The sequence below is a fragment of the Ischnura elegans genome, chromosome 7 (assembly GCF_921293095.1).
Source record: "Ischnura elegans chromosome 7, ioIscEleg1.1, whole genome shotgun sequence".
Classification (NCBI taxonomy): domain Eukaryota; kingdom Metazoa; phylum Arthropoda; class Insecta; order Odonata; family Coenagrionidae; genus Ischnura; species Ischnura elegans.
The window spans coordinates 114,755,388-114,777,404 of NC_060252.1; the positions used below are offsets into that span (position 1 = coordinate 114,755,388).

Consider the following 22,017-nt stretch of genomic DNA (forward strand, 5'->3'; position numbering starts at 1 on the left):
TCTTGGGCTCATTCCCCTACACTTTTTCACAAACTTCAGCTTTCCGCTCACTTCAATTCTCACTTTCACTTGATCTTGATTTTCACACAACACTGTAATAGTTTCTTGAAATGAAGCAACATACAACCATTCGTTATTTTCCAACAGGGTCCATAATGTTTGATTAAGACCAACAATTCTCACAGAACAATCTTATGGTATTTTTCGTATAGATCGAAGCATTTTAGCTTCACACTCTTCATGCAAGTGAGTGCATAACTCAGGGTACAATAGTTTACAAAACCTCCCATATTCATTAATTCTCTTACATTCTAATAAATCCTTTTCATTGACCTTATTATAGTACCCTTTAGCAATAATCATGAAAATATACGGTTTTTCTGTTTGAATAAACAAATACTTAGTACCACAGAAATCGGACCAAATAGGCAAAGGAATAAACTCAACATCTCATACACATTGAACTTAGTGTGGTCCTTTAAAGGTACCTTAATCACATACACAAATAAATCATGATTGATGAACACATCAAATTCGATAACTTTTCACAAAACACTACTTTAAGTCACACTCAGTGGGATAGGTAAGGACAGGTTACTTGGGATCTCACCTCGGCTACTCTGCATACTTTCCACTATTAGTGCAGGAGTGATGATGTGTGGCTGTAGGATGCCCTGTGTCGCACCTACGATTCGCTCTCACTATCATTTCATAGTCCAATTCCACTTCCTGAATTGCACAATTCAACTGCACTGCATGCATGTTCATTACAAATACGGCATTCACACAATTAAATCTTCTTTTCACTTCACCGTCTCTTTAATCCAAGCTATCTTCATTTTTCTAGAACCTCCCTAACAGTAGAGCTAACTGTTCTGAGGGTAGCCTAAACCACTGGCATCTCCTCTCTTGTGAGTTTGAAAAAGCCCCTTAGCTCTCCTTCTAATTTACTTAAGTTTTGCGCACAATATTTGGCATCTTTCTCATCTATGATCCCAAACAATACCTTGCTTAAATTCACCAATGAAATTAAATCTTCTCCTTATTGACCATAATGAACTCTCTTGATTACGATCCTATTTCTTAATCAGCTTCCTCATACTGCTGATGTCTTTCATTTTATAATCCACGCAGTTTTAAAAGCTTAAGCTTAAATTAGCACGATTCAACAGACATTCTCATTAATGATCTATATCCACTAGCTTTACATACGTTACAATTCTCCATTCAGAATTGTATAATTGCGCCTCTCTTACGCATTCGTAATACATCCCTGGCTAATCCCTTCTTTTATCTAACTTAAATGTAATACATTCACTACAATACCGATAGCTCTTTCACTTGTCCCGCTGTGATTTCTCCTAATTACAACAATTTCACTCTATTATTGACCTTCGTAACCTAACGTTTACCTTTAATGGTTACGTTAACACCATTAGCACTCATAACCACGCATGGATCTGAACTACAACCGCATCCACTGCCCAAATAACTTTCTTGACCAGCCCCTTTTGACATTCTCATCTTAGAGAAATACTGTATCCTCTCCTCGGGATAGCCCCATCTCACTTTCTAATTTCTTTTCCTCAGAGGGGTCGTCTTCTTCCGCACCTTTCTTTTGCAGAATCCCATCACCTTTCTCTTCTTCTCTTCTTTCTATCTCTCTCGACAGTTCCTTCGTCGCCTTTAAATCACTTCTCTTTTCTTCTTCTCTTCTCGCTACCTCTCTCGATGATTTCTTCATCATCTCCCCACCATCCTTCTCTTCTCTCTGTTTCTCTCGAAGACCTTTTCGCAATATCTCTACCATATTTATCCTCTTCTTCTCTTCTTGAAATCTCTCTCAACGATTTCTTCGTCATCTCTCTACCTCCTTTAACTCCTTTTTCTCTTCTAACTATCTCTATCAACAATTTCTTCATCGTACCTGTACCACATTAATCTCTTTTTCTCTTTATCTGTCTCGATGATTTCTTCATCATTTCAATACCACCTTCCTCTTCTTCTTCTCTTCTCTCTGTTTCTCTCGACGATTCCTTCGTCATCTCTCCATCATATTTCTCTTCTTTTCTTCTTGATATCTCTCTCGACAATTTCTTCGTCATCTCTTTATCCATTTTCTCTTCTTCATCACTTATCGCTGTCTCTATCTGGACAGTTTCTTCGACATCTCTTTCTTCCGTCACCCAGTCCTCATTTTCCATTTCGAGGTTGGGTATTCTACTTAGGGTAACTGCATTTAGATCAAATCTTCCCTTCTTGGGTATGACCATGTACTCAAATTCATCAAGTTTGAGCCACAATCTCATCTGCCTTGAATTTGGATTTTTCACATGAAACAACCACGTGAGAGATTTGCGGTCACTTGAAATTGTGAATTTCCTCCCGTATAAGTAAGGACGGAAGTACTTTACATCCCAAACAATTGCGAGTAGCTCTTTCTCTGTAGTTGAGCAGTGCTTCTCGGCATTATCCAGCGTCCGACTTACGTAGGCAATAGGGCGATCCTTCACGATCTGACCTTGGGAAAGAACACTCCCTAATGCCCCATTACTTGCATCAGTCATGTGAACAAACTTCTCATCAAAATCAGCGTACCTTAGAATAGGCTCTATGGTCAGCAACTCCTGAAGTCTTTCAAATTCTTCTTGTTGCTCTGTTCCCAACTCATACCGCGCGTTTTTCTCCAATAACTCATGCATTGGTTTGGCAATCTTCCTGAATGCAGAAATAAATCTTCTGTAGTAGCCTGCAAGCCCTAAGAATTCCTTTAACTGCTTCACACTTCTAGGCTGAGGGAACTCTCTGACCCTCTCCACCTTTTCTGGGTCGGGTTTACCTCCATCTTTTGTGATGATGTGGCCAAAATACACCACCTCTTTCCTAAGGAATTGGTATTTATCCGGTTGCAGCTTTAAATTACTCTCTCGCAGTATCCGAAAAACATCCCTCAGTTTTTCGTTATGGCTCCTAAGCAAATCTCCATGCACCACAATATCGTCCATATATACCAAACATTTGTTTCCTCGCAGTCCCGATAACACCGCATTCATGAACCCCTGGAACGATGAAGGCGCACCCTTTAAGCCAAAAGGCGCGCGAAGGTACTCAAAATTGCTGTTTGAAGTACTCACAGCGGTCTTCTCTCGGTCCTCTTCTCTAACTTGGATTTGGTGGAAGTCGCTCGCCAACTCAAGGGTCGTAAAATACCTTGCCTTCCCCAGCTGATCTAGGATATCTGCGATGTTCGGAAGGGGAAAGGCGTCCCCAACAGTGACATAATTTAGTCCGCGGAAGTCCTTCCTCAATTTCCTCTTACCGGACAAATCCATCTTCTTTGGAACCACTAACAATGGCGAATTCAACTTGCTTTTGCTTGGCAAATTAATTCCCTCATCGAGCATTTTCTCAGCTTGCTCATTTACAATCTCTTTGTGTACTTCGGGTACTCTGTGCGGTCTTACATTGATTCCTTTCGTTAGATCGACTCCCGGAATCGGAATACTGTGCTCAAGTACATCTGCGCATGACAGTGAATCTCCAGGCAAATAGAACAATTCACCGTATTCATCAATCAACTCCATAATCCCTCTTTTTTCTTCATTATTCAGGTCATCAAGGCGCAGTTGAGAATGGAGCAATTTCTTTCTACCCAATGCCGACTGCGCGTCCACTTCTTCCACAGCAAAATGTTGTTTCTCAACAGGAATCAGCTCTACGACGGGCGCTTCAATTTTCACGTCCTCTTCATTGGAGTTAACGAGACTAGTGATGCACTCATTTCCCACACTGACGGTCAATGATGCCGCTAGATATACTCCAGGACAAATCTTCCTCTTTTCTATGACTCCTTCTCCATCTTTCTCGGAAGGGCATGCCACAACTACCTCACTTCTAGCAGGAAGTAAGATGTGAGTGGATTCTCGCGTCCGAGATGATTCAAAATTTTTTGATCGGGAATCAAACTTAACGATCACATCTTGCATGGTGATCGACCTCTCTTTATAGCTGATCCTAGCCCCCATATCGCACAGAAAATCCTTTCCTAAAATTCCGTCGTACTTCAACCGAAGCTTTTCGTCTGCAATCTGAAATTTGTACGAAGTTTTCCTTTTCTTCGTCATCAAGGTGAGTTTCACGGACCCTAACGTGCTCACCTTTTCACCTGTTACTCCCTTTACCTGAATTCGGTCTTCAGGGAAGTAAATAACGCCTTCTCTAAGCAATGAATGCTTCACCAGGCTTACATCGGCCCCCGTATCTACTAAAAACGCGAGGCGTTCCTTTTCGCACTCGTCAACGTAAAAAGACACTGTCTCCACGGCGTCGGTGGTGAGGGCGCTGACCCTTTTCGTCACGGCAATATTTCTTCCGGGTCCCTTCCCCATGTGGGCCCATTTCGTTCCGCCCCCGTTTCCATCTTCTCGGCCCCTGGGTTTTCTCTCTAGGTCACGGCGTGGAGCCCTGCAGTTCCTCGCCGTATGACCTTGAGCGTTACAGTTAAAACATCTGACCCCTGTTAAAACCCTCACATTCTCGGCGTCTTCTCGCCTCTTCTTTAAAAAACATTTAGACACATGATGACCTACTTTGTGGCAGTTTTCGCATTTCATTTTCACATTAGCAAGGGGACTACTGCTGCCACCTCTTTCTCTCTGGGAGAGAATTGCACTCTCTTCCTCGAGCGCAATTTCTATTGCGGATGAAAGGAGAATCTTGTCACCGCGACTTCTCACAATGGTTTGAATCCTATCGCTCGATAAACCTTGAATGAAACAGGCTTTTGCTAAATGATTAATTAAAGCTATTGCCCCATTTAATTCTCCATCCGTCACGTTTCTTCTAGTTGCATCCCTCAATTCCGTCTGCATCGTATCAATCCTACTCCCCCAAAGACGCTATCGATCCCGTCTTTCCTTGCTTAGAATTGAACATCTTACAGGCGTAAAAATCTAATGTCCTTTTAATAGAATAATTCTCTTCCAATACACCCTTCACTCTCCCCCATGTGTCTGTGAGGTCTCTGACGATTAACTTAGACCTAGCCTCACCAGTTATTTTCGCTTTTACGAATTTTAAAAGCTTGTCGTGGCTATTAGGATGCACTAATTCAAACTATTCTAATACCAATACCAAAGAAATGTAATGCCAAAGAATGTAAAGACTATAGGACAATTAGTCTTATATGCCATGTTACCAAAGTAATTACAAGGATTATATTAAAAAGAATCGAAGGAAGAATTAAAGAAAATATGGGAGAAGATCAATTTGGATTTAGAAAGGGTAAAGGGACTCGTGATGCAATAGGATGCTTGAGGATGATAGGAGAAAGAATGATGGAAGTGAATAGAGATTTGTACATTTGCTTTATTGATTGGGAAAAGGCATTTGATAAGGTTAATTGGAATGTGTTATTGAAAATTTTGAAAGACATTGGCATTGATTGGAAAGATAGGAGATTAATAAAGGAGATGTATTGTAGGCAGGTAGTAGTTATAAAAATTGGAGATGATGAAACAGAAGAAATTGGCATAGGAAGAGGAGTGAGGCAAGGGTGCTGCCTTTCTCCAGAGCTCTTCAATGTTTATGCAGAAAAAATGATGGAGAAAGCTTTAGAAAAAGCTAGAGGAGTTGTAATAGGAGGAGAAAGAATAAAAACAATTAAATATGCAGATGATCAGGCAGTGCTGGCAGAAAGTGAAGAAGATTTACAACAAGTGATGGATGATATAATGGATGTGGGGAGGGAATTTGGAATGAACTTAAACATAAATAAAACCAAGGTGATATGAATCAGCAGAAAAGAAGGTTGTGTTTGTATATCCTTAGAAGGAAATATCATACAGCAAGTACAGACTTTCCAATATTTGGGAAGTCTGGTAAGATGGAATGGAAGTTGTACTGAGGAAATAAGAAGAAGGATAGCAATAGGTAAAGGAGCGTATGGAAAGGTAAAAGCATTGTTAACAGCAAAAAGAATTCCAATAGAGATGAGGAAGAGGTTTATGAAATGTTTTGTGTGGAGTGTAGTGTTGTACGGATGTGAATCGTGGACTGTTAAAAAGAAGGAGGAGAGATATTTAGAAAGTTTTGAAATGTGGGTATGGAGACGAATGTTGAAAGTGAAGTGGACTGACAGAGTGAAGAATGAGGAAGTTCTAAGAAGAATAGGCGAGGAAAGAAAATTAATACATATGATTCATAAGAGGAAGGCAAGTTGGTTAGGGCATATATTAAGAAGGAATTGTTTGGAACGGAGAATAATAGAAGGGAAGATAGAAGGAAAGAGAGGAAGAGGAAGAAGGAGGATGGGAATGTTGGATGATATAAGAAGAGGAAGAAAATACAAAGACCTAAAGGAGGATGCTCAGGATAGAGAAAGATGGAGAGAAGTCCAGTGGAAACCTGTCTAAGGACAGTAATCACTGATGATAATTCAAACGCCACGTCCACATTATCTATAAACTCTCTCAATTTCTTCTTATCCCCGTCAAAGGGCTGGGAAATTAATTTAATGGCCTCCATAATGCCACAATAGTCCCCCTGACTACTTACACTTGCGTTATTTTGCGCCATAGTTATTTTATAAAAACTGATCCCAAAATTCACTTAGGGGTAGGGAGAAGGGAATGAGTGTGACTCACCGATGGCAACAGAGCGGCGGTGAATCTCCGGTAACCCCTCGTCCTCCTGGCAGCGTCTGCGGCGTCCGTCTCCGGCGTCAAACTGCTCAGCGCTCCCCTCTTGGATCTCTCCACGGCGACGGCTGCAGCTGCTACTCTGCACGGCGTCGAATCCTTCGATGGGGTCGAAATCTCTCTCCGCGCCCCACTCTACGACGATGGCCAATGCACCTTTAAGCTCTCTGCTTCTCGGAAGGCGCCTCAGTGGCCTATCTTTTCTTTCGGCGACTTTAACGGCGTCGAATCTGGGCAGCGTCGGTTTCTCTCTCCGCTCCCCTCTTTACGACGATGGCCAATGCACCTTTGAAGTCTGCTGCTTCACGGAAGGCGCTTCGGTGGCCTCTTTCTCGCCGAACTCGCGAAACAATCTCGTGCGAAATTACGCTGTGCCAACCCCACACCTGACACCAGTTTTTTCCTTCCGTATGTTGTGTCCCGAAAGACAGAACGCAAGATGGAATAAACAATAAAGATCTCCGACCCGAGTGGCTAGGCCGAAGTCTCGAAGAGTGGGTATAGGCACCAAAGAGTAGAAACTCAAGCGTTGGCTTTAAAAGATGTTTATTTAGCCCTGGCCGGAGAGTATCAGAGCCTCCGGCGGCACCTTGGAGATTGTTCCCCGAGTACCAAAACTCTGGGGTATTTATACGCTACCCTGGACCAGGAGGCTGCAGTGGGTGGCGTGAGAAGGGTCCTTTGCGAAGGATTCCCACGGAAACAGTTTCCCAGGGAGAGCAACTGCAATATTCGGCCAGTGTGCCGGTGGTCCAATAAGCGAAACCTCTGTTTTAACATTTAAACCCCAACACGGTTTGGGAGGTCGTCTTCCAAAATTATGACGCCTGACGAGTGGACCAGACCACCTAGAAATGGGCAGCTGGACCTTAAAATCTCCCCTTCACTCTAAGCGTGACCCTCTGACTCTCCCACGCCAGCCTCCGTGTTCCATAAAGCACAATGATAGCTTCCACCCTGATACTTGCATTTAGAAGAGGGGGAGACATACATAACAAACTGATTGAAAAGGAGATATGGCGGGTATTGATATAAAGTGGTGTAAGCATTTAGAAAACCGTAAGAGACTTCACGAAGAGGATTTTTTGAGGAAAAAACGGCATGAGAAAGAAAAGGAAATATTGGATGAGAAAGTGGACCTCATTCGACAGATGTCTGCGGAGAGAACGACAAGCTCGTCGGATTTAGAAGAAGTAATTTTTTCCGGGTGCGGGAAGGGTGACCAATATGGCAGAAGAAAGGGAGAAATAACATTTTGTTACTTATACAGAATTTGAAATGCGGATAAGGTCCGGAAAGCGCCGTAGAGTAAGTATAATGTCCGACAGCTTTGTGTCTGCTTCCATAGATCGGAATCAGACGTCCTCTGCCGCTGGGTCTATGATAGTCCAGGCTGTCGCCAATGCGACAACATCTGCATTGGGTTTTGAAGGGGATGAAATCCATTTAGTATCTTTCAGATCTCATCTACATAGAATGAGAGTGAACAAAAGGACCGAGACAGTAAGGCTTATCAAGCAAGACTTTAACCCTCAAGTTCCTTTAGTAGTGCACTGGGATGGGAAATTACTTCCAAGCAATGAAGACGACAAGAGGCTGTTTGAAGGATATTTCAAATGTAGATGACATTATCAAATTTTGTATTCTTCAGCTGCAGGTTCGTAAATGGTAAATTTCAGGATGTTCAGGGTGATTTAAAGTCCATCCTCAGGATTAGTATTTAAAATAAAGCCCATATTATTTTAGAACCACCATCCTCGAGACGACTACAAAGAACTTTTGGAGTTGTGTATAGTGTGGTTGGGTGGTGTGGTTCCCAAGAAAGAGAAGTATGTGTTTCGCCCCCCAGGCCCAACTGACAAATCACGGTGGATGAATAAGGAGCTTTACGCTTTTAAAACGTGGATGTTTGGCAAGCAATTGCATTTGTCGACTCATGACAGTGACAATTCATTTAAATTGTGTTGCTTCATTGCAATTGCATTTATGAAACATTGGTACACCTGTCCCGTGGCAGTGAGCGCTCCGAGAATGGATCTTTAGCTACTTAAAGTCCTTGCTCGGAAGAAAGACCCTCACTACGCAGCAGCTTTGGCCAAGTTTTGTAACCATCTATGGTTAAAACTTTCGAAAACTTGAATTGTATGGCCCTCTTCGATGAAATGGTTTCTGACGACGGGAAAAGAGACATTGCGGAAGCAATCAGAGACACTGAGGGCTCTGATGGTGACGCACCTCGGGCTACTCTTCCGCCTAATCGACCTATTAGTGAGCTGACTCTCGCTGACTTCGCTTCGAAAAATTCTGTGAAGTTTTTCAAAATTATTGGTATTTCGCCGACATTTTTGTTGCGAGATCCGTGCACATGGAAAAGTGACGTAGACTATCAGAAGGGCCTATCTATAGTTCAACACCTTAAGGTTGGTAATGATACAGCAGAGAGAGGAGTTCAATTAATAAAATATTTTCTAGTCAAGAAAAAATTGACAAATGATGAGGCTCAGAGGCAACATCTGTTACTAGTTGTTAAGCGGCATAGGGAAATGTATGAAAAAGTGGCAAAAAACTCTAGTTTTTCATATTGCTTGTTGTTCACAGTGCATTTGTATCCGCATTGTGACAGTAAAATAATAAGAGTGCATTTTCTTTCAGAGGTTTCTAATTTTAAATCCCCCAAGACCCTTACAGCTAGGCAACATTGCATGAAATATAGAAAACTCAAATATTCAAACTTTGAATGCGTTTCGGCAGGGTCAAATATTGTCCGATTGAGCTGAAAATTTTTATGGGATGTTTTTTCATGCATTCGCATAGGAAAATGGAAATGTCCCCTCAACTTTAAAACTTTCGTTTCTTTTGGGACACCCTAACGGCTATACCTTCATGACAACTTGGAAATGAACCTTTCCCTTGGAAAGTGAGCCGTTACTCGCGCGCTGTAGGTGGCCATCTATGGAACTCCCAAACGAAGTCCGTATTCGGATAAATCTGTGACGTCATCCGACTGTGAGCCTAAATTCGGAATTACAGAATATCCTAAATGTAAGCATAGTCTGAGAGATGGAAATGAGGATTATATTTAATCGGAAAGTGGCAGTTTGCACTTACATTCGAGAGCCCACTTGAAGAGCTCGTTGATGAAGTGCGGGGGGAGTTCATCCTTTCCATCCCTCATGGCACGCATCCTGCAAAGACAATCATATTCTCAGAAGCTTCATCGCACTGCAGTTCAACTATATCTTTCTATTTAATGAAAATGAATTGCTGTGCGTAAGTCTCGATAAAACTCGAGGACGGCTGGACCGTTTCGGCGAATTTGGGTTTTAAAATATTCGTGAATGTTTGGGAAAGGTTTAAACAGTGATAATGTTATGACGCAGGGCCCATGAGACCTTGGAATGAGACCTGAATCATTTCCATAAAAATTCATGTAAAGTTCGTCATTAATGCCTGCAGACCATTTTTCTTTAGCGTATTTAAACTAGTGATAGTGGTCACATATAGTTGAAACATACCATTGAAAAAAAATAAATGACAGTTCATATTCTTCCAATCGACTTTCGTTTTCCACGTGATATTTTTTACGGTGACGCTGAATTTTGAAAATAAATCATAAAAATGCTGACTGGTGATTGTTTACAGAGAATTCATAATATGCATTTTGGTTAAAATTGTAGTCGGGGGTCATTTGTCTTTATCATGTCTGAATCAATGATAATCAGTACATATTCCATTCTAGTCTAATAACTTACTCCTGACTCTATACATTCTGGAGACAATTATGGAGGCTACCATACGTAGTGGGGGTCGGTCTAGAGGATTATAGTGCACCTGTGGGAGTGTTGTTGATCAAGTAATTTTGCGGTCATTTTCCCACAGAGGATGTGGCATTTTTAGTGCAACCCCCCAAAAATTCTGGTACCCCCTAGAAATTCCTCCGAAATCCTCCAGACTTATCCGCAGAACTTAGCGTGAAAAAAGGTATTTCGCGCAAAGGATTTTCGCGCATAGGCCCTTCTACTGAAAGGCTCGGAGACTCTAAGTCTCGGAAATATTTTCTCCGAACTCTGCCCTCCGAACCAGGCCACCTGGAGATCAAGACTTATATAGGAAGTATGGCGGAGGAATACCCACTCCTGGAAATCGAGTGGGTGCTGAGGTATAACTAATCCAGTTTGGGGTGAGAAGTATTCCACTTTGTCCTATCATGATTCTCTCTCCCTCCAGCACCTCATCGTACTATTTTTTTCCCCATCCTTGACTTACAATGGCTTGCCTAAACCGTATATCACATCACTTGGCAATGTCTCCAACCCAGAAGATAGAGGAGAAGAAATCCGGCAGCACGCTGTTTTCCCCCAATCCCTGCCTGGACGATGAGAACTGTTCCAGAGTTACCTTTCAACACGGGCGCCTCCCGGGAAATTTCGACTGATGCGTATTACTTGGACATAGCAGTAATCCCCTACTATTTTGATAAATTCCCCCACTCCACTCAGCCACGGTTCCTGGTTCCAGAGGCTCTATTGCTCACGGGCCTTCGTCGCGGTGACATCGGTTGACTTGAGAGATTGATTCAAAAATTCATTTTTGGTGCTGACAGGCACAGCTTAATAATTAGCTATTTAAAGTATTGGTAATCTTCCTTACGTGACTATTAGTTATCATCGTTAATTTTTGCAATACTTTTGATTTTGAATATTCCTACTTGGAATTCATTTTGATTGAACATAGAATGTTATTTTGTCACAACTGTTTTTCTGACTGCTGATTCTTCTTGTTTTGTGAAGTCTTTCCCTCATTCAGTTAGTAACAGACGGTTGGAGTTCCCTGTGTCTGGGCTTACGTTACGAATCTCCAAGATTTAAACTACATGATGCCTCAGTGCGCGAAAACAATTTTCTCTTTAGCTTCGCAAGGCTAATTTCGTTACTAACCGTTAATTGTTTATGCTAAGGTAGTCATTCGATTATGTAGTTTGACATAGCGAAACCATTTACCGCTAAGTGCGCGAGAACTTTCTTTTCTTTGATTATTTACTTTGCTAAGGAGATAAGGATCGAACTTAGGTCGTTGAATTCACTCAAATGTGCGACGATCTACATTACGGGCTTACTCTGTACTGATGATCAGCGAGAGACAGATAAAATTGTAATTATAATAATAATAACTTAGTTGGCCACATTTTGAGGCACGATGGTCTGATGAAGACAATCGTTGAAGGACAAGTGGAAGGGAAAAAGGGCAAGGGACGGCCCCGAATGAGTTATATCGGACAGGTTATAAAGGATGTAAAAGAGAATAAATATGTAGCTATGAGGAGATTAGCAGATAGGAGAGAGAAATGGAGAGCTGCGTCAAACCAATCTTAGGATTGTTGACTAATGATGATGATGATGAATAATAGTCGTATTGGTATGACATAATTGCGCTATAAAGGGACAGAAACTGAATCGGATAGTCTTAGAATGCAGGAATTTGTGAGCATCAAACAGAACAACAGCGAGTGCGACACAATGAAATTACTCGATTAAGTAGCCATGCTCCTGTGATCGTGGAACGAGTAGCATTCATCTACGATCGGGTTATAGTGCTGGTAAATCAGTAGCAGTTGGGGAAATGAAAATCATTTGTCAATATTGTATGACAATAAGATACGCCGGTGAATCTACTGGATTATGTTGTGGAAAAGTAAAATTGTAGAAATTGACGTCAACATCTTGTTCGGTAAAACCCATCCCGAAGTTCGCTCTAAGAAAATGGTTTGGTGGGGTAACTGGCCAACAAACCTGACCAGCAATCAGGGGATCCGGGTTCAAATCCCATCTAAGTCCAGAGGAACATAAATATTTTTATATTTTCATTCTTTGCACCCGTGCGCGAGACTGCGTACAAAGTCACTTGTTTCTGCAGTCTGTTGCAATTGTTGTATTTACATCTACATAATGCCCCGAAAGCCGCCTGAAAGGCATGTGGGAGGGGGTGTTAGGACACCAGCCCTTTACACATAAAAATGAGGTGCTCTGACGAAGTAGGGACTAGCAGATATTAAATTTATTTGCATTGTAAGGCAGTTTTATTTAATAGCTGTATTTGAAACTGATAGGCCACAAGTGGTACTGACTGAATAAAATTGTAGGCAGGCACTTATTTGCTGACATAAATATCTGTACCAAAATGATTAGATAAACGTGGTTGAAAGACGGGACAATCGAATGTTTGGACTTCCACAGATTTTTTATATCCCAAATTAGCTTAATCGGTTAGGCTGTCTTCGAGTTTCGACGAGAAGAACTAACTGAAATTGATTTATTACTTAGGTGACACGAGGTTCACCGCGTAATCTTGTTTACTAATAATAATATTTAGTCCCTCATTTAAAAGTACAATTCCTCTTGGCCGGCCGTCTTCATTGATGACGTAGGTATAAATAATTTAAGAGCAGTGTAATAAACTTTCTCTATCGCGTGTTTTTGACCAACTACCAAGAATCCGATCGGGATTGTATCGGTGCGGAATGGGACGAGTGGCGTTGGTGCTGTGATAGCGATTAATGGCAGGGAATGGAGTCAGATGGGATTGTGGGGAGGGATGTTTATTTTTAGCCATGGCTACGGGCAGTTAAACATTTTTTTCAAAAGAATCGAAAAAATTCGATATCAAAGGTTTTATCAAATCATCCTTGATTTGGTGGATAACTCACCTGTTTACGAACTCTTGTGCGACGCTGTTGATGTGGGGTGCGTATCTCTTGGAGATTCTCGGTTGCATCATGGGCTGGTTCACCTTACTTCTTGTTTCAAGCCATTTTGGTCCATTCCTGCAATAACGCGAGCAATAAAATTCACATTGATCAGCAACTCAATCTATTTAGCATTCCTTTTCATTAATTGTGAGACTAACATTATTGATTTATTTATTATAACTTAGCGATTGGCTGTTGTTTAATCAAGACCCTATCCCAATTAAATCATGTTGTTTTTATATTTATTCCATCGTTGTCCTCCCTTCTGAAGCAAATTAATAATTAAATTTAAAAACTGTTTGGTCATTGGGAAATTTTTTTCCACGAGATGGTTTCTTGCATTACGTTCAACTTGTAGCAAAATATCTTTGCCAGCTGCCTTTCATTAAGTAGAAATAAGAATTAGTGAAACTTGCAGTCTACTAGAGAAGTTGATGACGCCACCGAACTGTCCTATGGGAGAAGGGGTTGAATGAATGAATTCGATAAGGCGCCAAAGTGTTTGGCGCGATGGGAGAAGTGAGCTACTAAACCAATCGTTAACTGCCTTGTCCCTAAAAAGGGTGAACCACGCACATATTTTGTCCCAAATAACTCGTAAGGGAGGCAGTGGAGGAGTAAAGGGTACAAGTGCAAGATATTTTTATTTTTAAAGCTATGAAAATCGACATTTAAAAGAGAATTGGCGAGCGAGTGAAAAAGCACCTTCGTCCTCCATTTTCTTCTATTCATTTACCGTAAAATCGCGAGAGGGCATCATTCTCTCTGCAGAAAAGCCTTTTTTTTTTTTTTTTTTTGGAAAATGGTTAAAATATTTGTCGGCGATCAGTTGAGTTCACCCGGAGTCGTCTTTAATTGATGACGGGGATTCATTTCGACTAAATGTACTTTGCGTAGCAATAGTATTGAAGCCACTCGGGTGTCATTGTTAGTTAGTTGTTTCGGAAGATGTGTTGCAAATTTGGATTTAATTTCTTTGCGAACGGATCAAAAGGCTTACCGCGTGTCACGGTGATAACATTTTTCAGAGATATCTCAGCATAATCCGCCAAAGAATTGGTTAAAAAATTTCAGAGAGTTAGTAATCTTCCAATGTTGAGCTTGAAACGCAGATTTGAGTGCAGGCTGTGATGATTAGAACAGGGCCAAGCGTAGCTGCTCGAAACAGCCCATGCCTGGATCACGCGTCGTTGGCTTGCACAGGATGTGCTTGCATTTGAGAATGCTTTACCATTGGAAGCTTAGATTTACCTTCGGCCATACTCATGAAGAGCAATGCCCATTCATTTATGCAATTGCCGCAGTTGGTCCTAGTATCGACCAGAAATAATGACGCTACAATGCTTATTATTCAAATAGGGAGGCCATTCATGACACGATTTGCAGATAGTTCTTCCAAACTGCGCAAGCGTGAGAAGCTGTCTTGAGGCGTGGGACGCTACAGCAACAGTGTAAGCTCATTGTGTTTCCTCGTGTTTGACGCAAGGAAAAAGTTTTCCCCCAGCAACGCATCTGCTAAATACTTAATATAGGTGTTTCAAGAATGGATGAGCAATTTGTGATCACGCAAGCGGTAAGGAGAGTGAACTGGATTGGTCGAATGAAAGTTAGGACTGCAACATTGATGAGCACAATCGTGCCCGCTATGGCTATGCCTGCGGTGCCTGTGTGCCTTGAATCTTCACATGGTGCCTGACCTTGACATGAACAGTGGATTTGAAACCCTAGGGCGGGCTCGCGGGGTTACTCTCCTGGGCCGAAGTCTGAAGCTATAACCTTATCACCTCTGCACCACAGAAAGGAGAGGACAAGGAAGGAGAAAGGTGAGAGGAGCCGCCGCGATAGGAGCCCGACGACGCCTCCTGGGACGGGATAGGATGAGAGGGGATGGGACGAGGAATCCCGCACCGTCACAAAGGCGGGCGGGTCCAACCACTAGCGAATCCTGGAAAACCATTTCAGTGCCAGCGATTTCAGAGGATTATTCTATGAGGAAGAATAATCCAACGATCAAATCGCTGGAAACCTTGCCATGAACAAAGGGAATTAGGGCTCAAGGGGAGGCCTTCGAGGGTACAACACACTGGGGCCGGGAACCAATTCAGAGACGCATACGCCCCATCACCCGGGGAGGGGCTGGAGAGGAAGGAAAAAGGAAAGAGGCGCCGCCGCGATAGGAGCCCGACGACGCCTCTGGGGATAGGGAAAGGGTAGGAAGGGAAGGGACGAGGAATCCCGCACCGTCACAAAGGCAGGTCCTACCATCAGCGAAACCAGGCAAAGCCATTAATGTTCTAACGATCTTGGAGGACCATTCTATGAGGAAGAAGGATCCAACGATCAAATCGTTAGATAACCTTGCCATGAAGAGTGTGCATTAGGATTTGTGCGATGGATGCGGGTGGGCGTGTGTTCTGCGTCGGTCGTGACTCACTCGGTGACCACGCTGCCTCCGCCCTCGTAGAAGTTCTTCCTGTGGACCGTGCGGTAGTGGTCCAGGGCCTGGAGGCCCTCTCGGATGGGCCACGGGCCCTCGTTCCTGTACGTCACCTCCATGTCTTCTGGTCGGTAGGCGAACACCGTGTCACGGCGTCCAGGCACGCCCGTGAGGCGCACCAAAGGGCCGTACTGTCTGTATATCAAGCGGTGGAAATCGTCCAGCTCCAGGCCAGCGTACTCACCTGCGGGCCAAGGAAGAAAATCATGATCAGAGACAGCAGAGCGGACTTTCTCCAAGTTTGTCTAGGAAATATCCCGCCATTGCAGTGGTCACGAGGAGTTTCCATATAAGTGCAAACAAACCTTTTGCGTAGCGTACGTTGGCGGACTGGAAAGGTCCTCGATGACTTATAACGTTAAGGGAGCTCTGATTTTAGACAACGAGGAATATGAAACATCGGGCATACTCCTCAATCAATGAATTTAATAGTATTAGAGATCGTTCCTCACGATGTGATCCGAAAATAATGCAGTTTAATCTTTTTGATAGGAACCAATTCACTTATATCAAAACGAATAGAGATAACATTCAGTCAATTCATTATTTTTAAAATTTTTGGCTTGCAGAAGTCAAGACTCATCGTCTACGGATTTATGTAGATCTAAATTTTTTTTACTAATCGAGAACAAGCATTTGAATCAGTGTCTATTTTTTTAAAAAACCGAGGCGCAAATTGTTGAAGTTTATTCGGGATTGCCACCGGATAAGGTTCTCCATCTCTGCCGACGTTTCGATGGCCGAGTCGTCCATCGTCATCAGGGCTGATGGCGATGGATGACTCGGCCATCGAAACGTCGGCAGAGATGGAGAACCTTATCCGGTGGCAATCCCGAATAAACTTCAACAACATCATACGCCGGGAAAACCTCAGATCTTTGAGGCGCAAATTCGCATGACCTTTTCAAAATATCCTCGTTGCGATGGAAGATTGCGGTGCAGCGACTTAAGTCTTCAGACATAAGCGTGTCAGAAAACGTTTCCCATGCGTGGTAGGAGTGACAGTGTACTCACCGATGATTGGTAGGAATCTCCAGATATTCCCGACGCCCGGCAACGGCTTCGGTCCCGGAATTTCTTCGTACGACTTGACGACTCCCGCGTCATCGCTCGTTGCCGTGGCAGCGCTTACCGCTGACGACACCGGCTGGCCTGCGTGAACCCCGCGGACCTCACCGCTGAGGCTTTTGAGCTGCTGCCGGGCCAAGTAAACAACTGATTTGCTGGCGCAGCGGAAAGGAATCACATTGGCCGACATCTTGCCAATTCACCTGGAAAGACATGTAGTTGCGGCGAATTATAGAGCAACCAATTACTGATGGCGCAATTATTAAAGATTGCATAAGAGTAAATGATTTCTATCCCTGATGCATTTGGTATGAATGGGAAAGGAGCGTGGTGGGTGCAAAAGAAGGTCATCACGACTGCTTGTTGAATAAATCATTATTTACTATGGTAAAAACAAGTAAAGCATAAAATTAACATGAAGAGACGCTCTCCTGGTGCATGTGAGCACTGTTGGCTGTTTCTCAGGCTTCCTCTCGGATTAAAAAATAGATTCCAGGCAGACTAATGGACGCCAAGGATGTCGCAGGCCTCATGGCTCGCATGGGCATGTCTGAGGAATTCCGTGCGAGGGCGGGGAAGTGCGTGTATTGGGGGAAACGTGTTGGACCACATCAGCCAGGATGAAGGACCATCAACGGCACCTTTAGGCTGAGCAGTGGATGGTCACCGAGTGCTATGACCATGGATGCCATCATGAAATCGGAGCGAAGATACGAACCACGCCCGAGGCTTCTGGTCTATCGAAATCCGGCTGACAAAATGAAAGAGTTTCAACCGAGACCAAAGGTTCCACCTCAGCCACTCATGGAAGACAATCATGCGCACAGGCGCACTTTGCGGACAGAGCTGCGAGGAACGGAGAAGCCGTTTCGAGGAGTGTGCCGGCGAAGCCGGTCGTGGCACAACAGAGGGCCCGTTTCCCTCCCCCCTGCACGGCGATGCCGGCTGCGGTGGGCTCTACCCTTCCCCCCTGGGCGGCGAAGCCGGCCCCTAGGACTTTGGGGTCAGACGACTCGTATGAAATCGGTTGAACACCCTCAAAATTATACAGCAAAGCCGGATCCGGGGATTCCAAGGGGCGTATTCCCGTAACGAGCGCGCGCGGAGCGCCATGAGTCGCATATATACAATCCCGATCGTTCAATCTGATGTGACTGCAATCCCTGAAGACGATGCCCAGCGCGCTCTTCGACACGTTGGCGACGATGGAGTTCCGAGAGGAAGCACAGGAAAAATTCAGTGCGCTCATAAAATAAACAATTAAATAAAATGACGGAGGAAGTATAGGTAAGCGTGGGGAGCGCGAGGCTTTCGTTGGACCTGGATTGTCGTTAGGGCCTCGTCGGAACGGAATCATTAATGCGCGCGGCGGCCATTGAATCATTGGCGGTCATCAGATGGGCGTCCTTATGTTGCTTCGATGCTTGAAGTGCCCAGTTGGAACAAAAGAGAGACTGCTATTTACTACAGAGAGTTGGTGCGATACAAGTAAGGCTATTTCGCTCAATTTTCTCCTTTTTAGTATCCAAAATCTGCGGCAATCCTGGTTTCTCTTAGGTCTCTGAATACAGCCCATTTTGAGACGTAACAAATAAATTATAGCTACGCCATAAATGGTCTTGTCCAAGTTCAACTTACGTGTTATTGCGGCTCTGCATTCGGCCATTAATTAGGAATGTCAGCGTTGGAAAAGAGAAATGCATCTATATACTACCCCGCAAGCCGCCTAAAAAGCGTGTGGCATGTGTTGTTAGGATTATTTGCACATAAAAAGGGAATGCGCTAACGAAATTACGACGGGCATTCATTAATGTCCTTTATGGTTCGGGGAAAAAAGGATTTCCCATATGTATCCGTTCGGCAAAACATTTCTCTTAATTTATCGCTTCTATCGGACCTGGAAATATAGTGTGGTTCTAATATTATGTTCTCTATGTCGCTCTTAAAGATACCCATTCTCAATTGTTCAAGCAATCTAAGCCTAGTGCGCAGCCTCCGAGTCTCCAGCGGCTCCCAGTCTAATTCGCTTAAATCTGGGTAACACTGTCATCCTTGGAGATTGGCTGTGTTGGCTAACTGTGGTGATCGAGGGAAATTCCTCACTTCGGAGGAGAAAGTGCGGCGCACAGTGGTCCAAAATCCAAAAAAGCTGGCCAAAAGTCGAATGACGAAGTTAGCGCAAATCAATCAAAAACAGTTGATATTCATTATTAAGCATTTACTCTTTAAGATAGGGTACCATACAGATCATGGAATACGTTAATATAATTTTTACAGCTGTTCAAAGTAGATAGTGTCAGAGTGATTTTAGCGACTAAATTTTTTCCGTTGAAAATAGCTAAATTTGTGGCTTCACAACAGAGTCGTTGTTAAGAATAATTGTTTCAAAGTATTTTTATCCATAAAATTGATCTTCATGAAATTAATAGAGACAGTGTTTGTTTCATTTTACTCGTTGATTAATATTTTATAATTTTTCAAAAACTGTGTCGATTTTTCATTGAATTTTATGTTTAACGGTAATTATCGTTTATATCGACATCAGGCCACGCGGAGTTATTTGCATTGTGAGATAGACAAAAGCATATAGAACTATGTTCAGAATGGAGTTTTTCCATAACCTGCGATTCTATTTTAAATAACCATATTAATGTAAATCCACCCCGGCCACTCGGACCACTGGGGCGGCCACGAAACGGCGGTGGGACTAAGCGAAGGAAGGGTATGATATCCGTGCATAGAGACGACGGAATACTAAAAGTTCAATGACATTGGTCACTGAATACATATTTTATGAATAATTGTCATCTTGATTTTTGTACATTATACTATGGCTAAATTCAACCAACACCTTGTCGCAAATAACAATTTCTTGCTATATTGGTGACTGGCAATTCTACGATTAGGAGGTCATTGGGAGGTTTCTCAGCGGAGTTATGGGGTACAATATCTTTGAAAGAATTTTCTCAGAATTGCGGGTTTCCCTCTAGCATCATGGGCAGGCTGCGGTCGAGGGGTTTAGGGAAGGTCATGCACGTGCAGCGGCAGGTTGAGGATTTGCGACCCTCCGTACTTACTGGCCCGACAATGCTGGTTTTACAACCTTATCGGTGTTGACTCTTTTCTACTTCCCTAATTCATCAGCAGCTATCCAAAGTAATGCTTTTTACACTTTTTTGCCTCTTTTTGCCGACCCTTACCGCCACTTTTCCGACAAATGGAATTCTTAGTTGGTGTCCCTAGGGGTTTTCCGGTTGTTTTTGCGTACCACATGCATCAGTTGTCCTAGAGAGAGTGTCGAGTGAACATCCACTGTAAGTGACTGTGCTGTGTAATAACACTGAATTGATCTATTCAACGTTAGAAGCGCTTCAAATGAGGATATAGTTACCTACTTGTACCTGGGAACCAAAGCCTCCTTGCACCCGCCTCCGTTTCGTTGTGACTTCAATAAGTGTACTCTGCATCAATCGAAAAATATTTTACTTTCCATTGTGGCGAGAAGCAGTTTTAAGTGCTAATGGTTAGCAAAATTTTAATTTTTTAAATGGATTCCTAGTTGGAGTCCGCAATTTGTTTTTTGCTATCTATGTAAGAATGATGATAGTTCGGCTGTCGATGGAACTGATTACCTGATATTTATTTCGGAGGTTGCGGCTCACCTCTGATCCCTTGATATCATCGATTTCATTTCATAATAGTAATTTGAAGGAAGATGTAGATCCAGAAGTGAAAAAAAACTGATTGACTACGGGAATGATGAATGTGAAGAGTGATGGCGAGTCATCAGAGGATGAGGGAACACTTTTATTTGATGTAGTATTCAATTAAAAATATTGATTCAAGCTTTTGGCAGTGAAATTATTAGCTGATTTTTCTTCAATATTAAAATTATAAATTATCATGGTCTCTCCCACTGGTTTACATTTATGCTGCATTGCACTCAACTACTTATTATTTGCGGTGCCTTCATGGTATGCACCCTTTTCTGACGTTTTTACCCTTGGATCTTCGCGCGGAAGCTGCGTGCGGACGGTAATAAAGCTAACGGTCCGCGCGCTCCCCTAGCCCTTTTCACTCGGCGGCTGCCCATTAGTGTACCCAGATTTGTTCTTTTACTTTGAATACGTGTAAATGTTTCCAATCTAGAAATTGAGTTTTCCTGAAATAAGCAGTCTATTCAATTGGCTCGCTCATTTCTAGCCGAGTCAGTCTCCCTTCAGTGTTCCTTGTCGAATTGCCGAAGGACGTTACTGAATAGTTGCTCAGTTATGGATATAACGAAAGTGACTTGTCAAGATTTGCATAGTGTGGTCTTGGAAAATAGAGAGGGGACTATTCACAAAGTTTTAATGCATGGAGCGGGAGTTGTGAAACATGAAATTCTTTCTTTTCTACAGCTTTCCGAAGAGGCATTGGAAGCCCGAAACATAGAAATTAAAAGATTAGAACATATCGGGAAAAACATACCAGAAAAGCTTGTTTTTGGACTCAAAATTTACCTTATGCACAACTATTTCATGGCGTTAACGTTGTTAATAGTAGAAAAAATTCTATTTTTCCCTTTATTAAAAAAAAAAAAGAATGTAGGCGTGCCCCTGCAGAGTTTGCTTCCCGCATCACATTCGTCAATTTTAATTGTTATCGCCCTTTTATACAATATTGCGGCCTAATTGATCCTAAATAAGTTCAATTGCATCTTTAAAATACACAATTTGATAAAAGTTTCGTTAATATAATACCGTAAACCGGGACAACTTTGCCAAGTGGGGCAACTTTGCCAGGTTTTGAAAAATATTATGTTTGGTGCCCTACTAAGTTCCCTAATTATGGTATGAAAGAAGGCCTATGTTTTCATCACTCAGACAAGATATTAAGTGATAGCCTCTCCATACAGTTGTAGTCTTACACGTTGTTTGCAGGTCTTTATTACTGTTTAGTTTTTGTCGGGCCAAACTGAATATTTTGGTAGTCTATTTAAGTGTCTCGCCCTTTCCATTTGCTCAAAC

At 42.7% G+C, this 22,017-nt stretch overlaps 1 protein-coding gene across 1 annotated transcript in view; it reads right to left on the minus strand.

The window, feature by feature from the left end:
* The window catches only part of LOC124162319 (probable cytochrome P450 49a1), a 54,278-nt gene that overhangs the window by 23,260 nt on the left and 9,001 nt on the right, over positions 1-22,017 (minus strand). Inside the window, exons 2-5 of the mRNA XM_046538820.1 lie at positions 16,955-17,211; positions 15,878-16,124; positions 13,402-13,518; positions 9,807-9,883 (exon numbers count right to left, since the gene is read on the minus strand). Coding sequence (XP_046394776.1) covers positions 9,807-9,883; positions 13,402-13,518; positions 15,878-16,124; positions 16,955-17,198 — 685 coding nt within the window. The 5' untranslated portion in view covers positions 17,199-17,211. The remainder of the gene's footprint in view (positions 1-9,806; positions 9,884-13,401; positions 13,519-15,877; positions 16,125-16,954; positions 17,212-22,017) is intronic.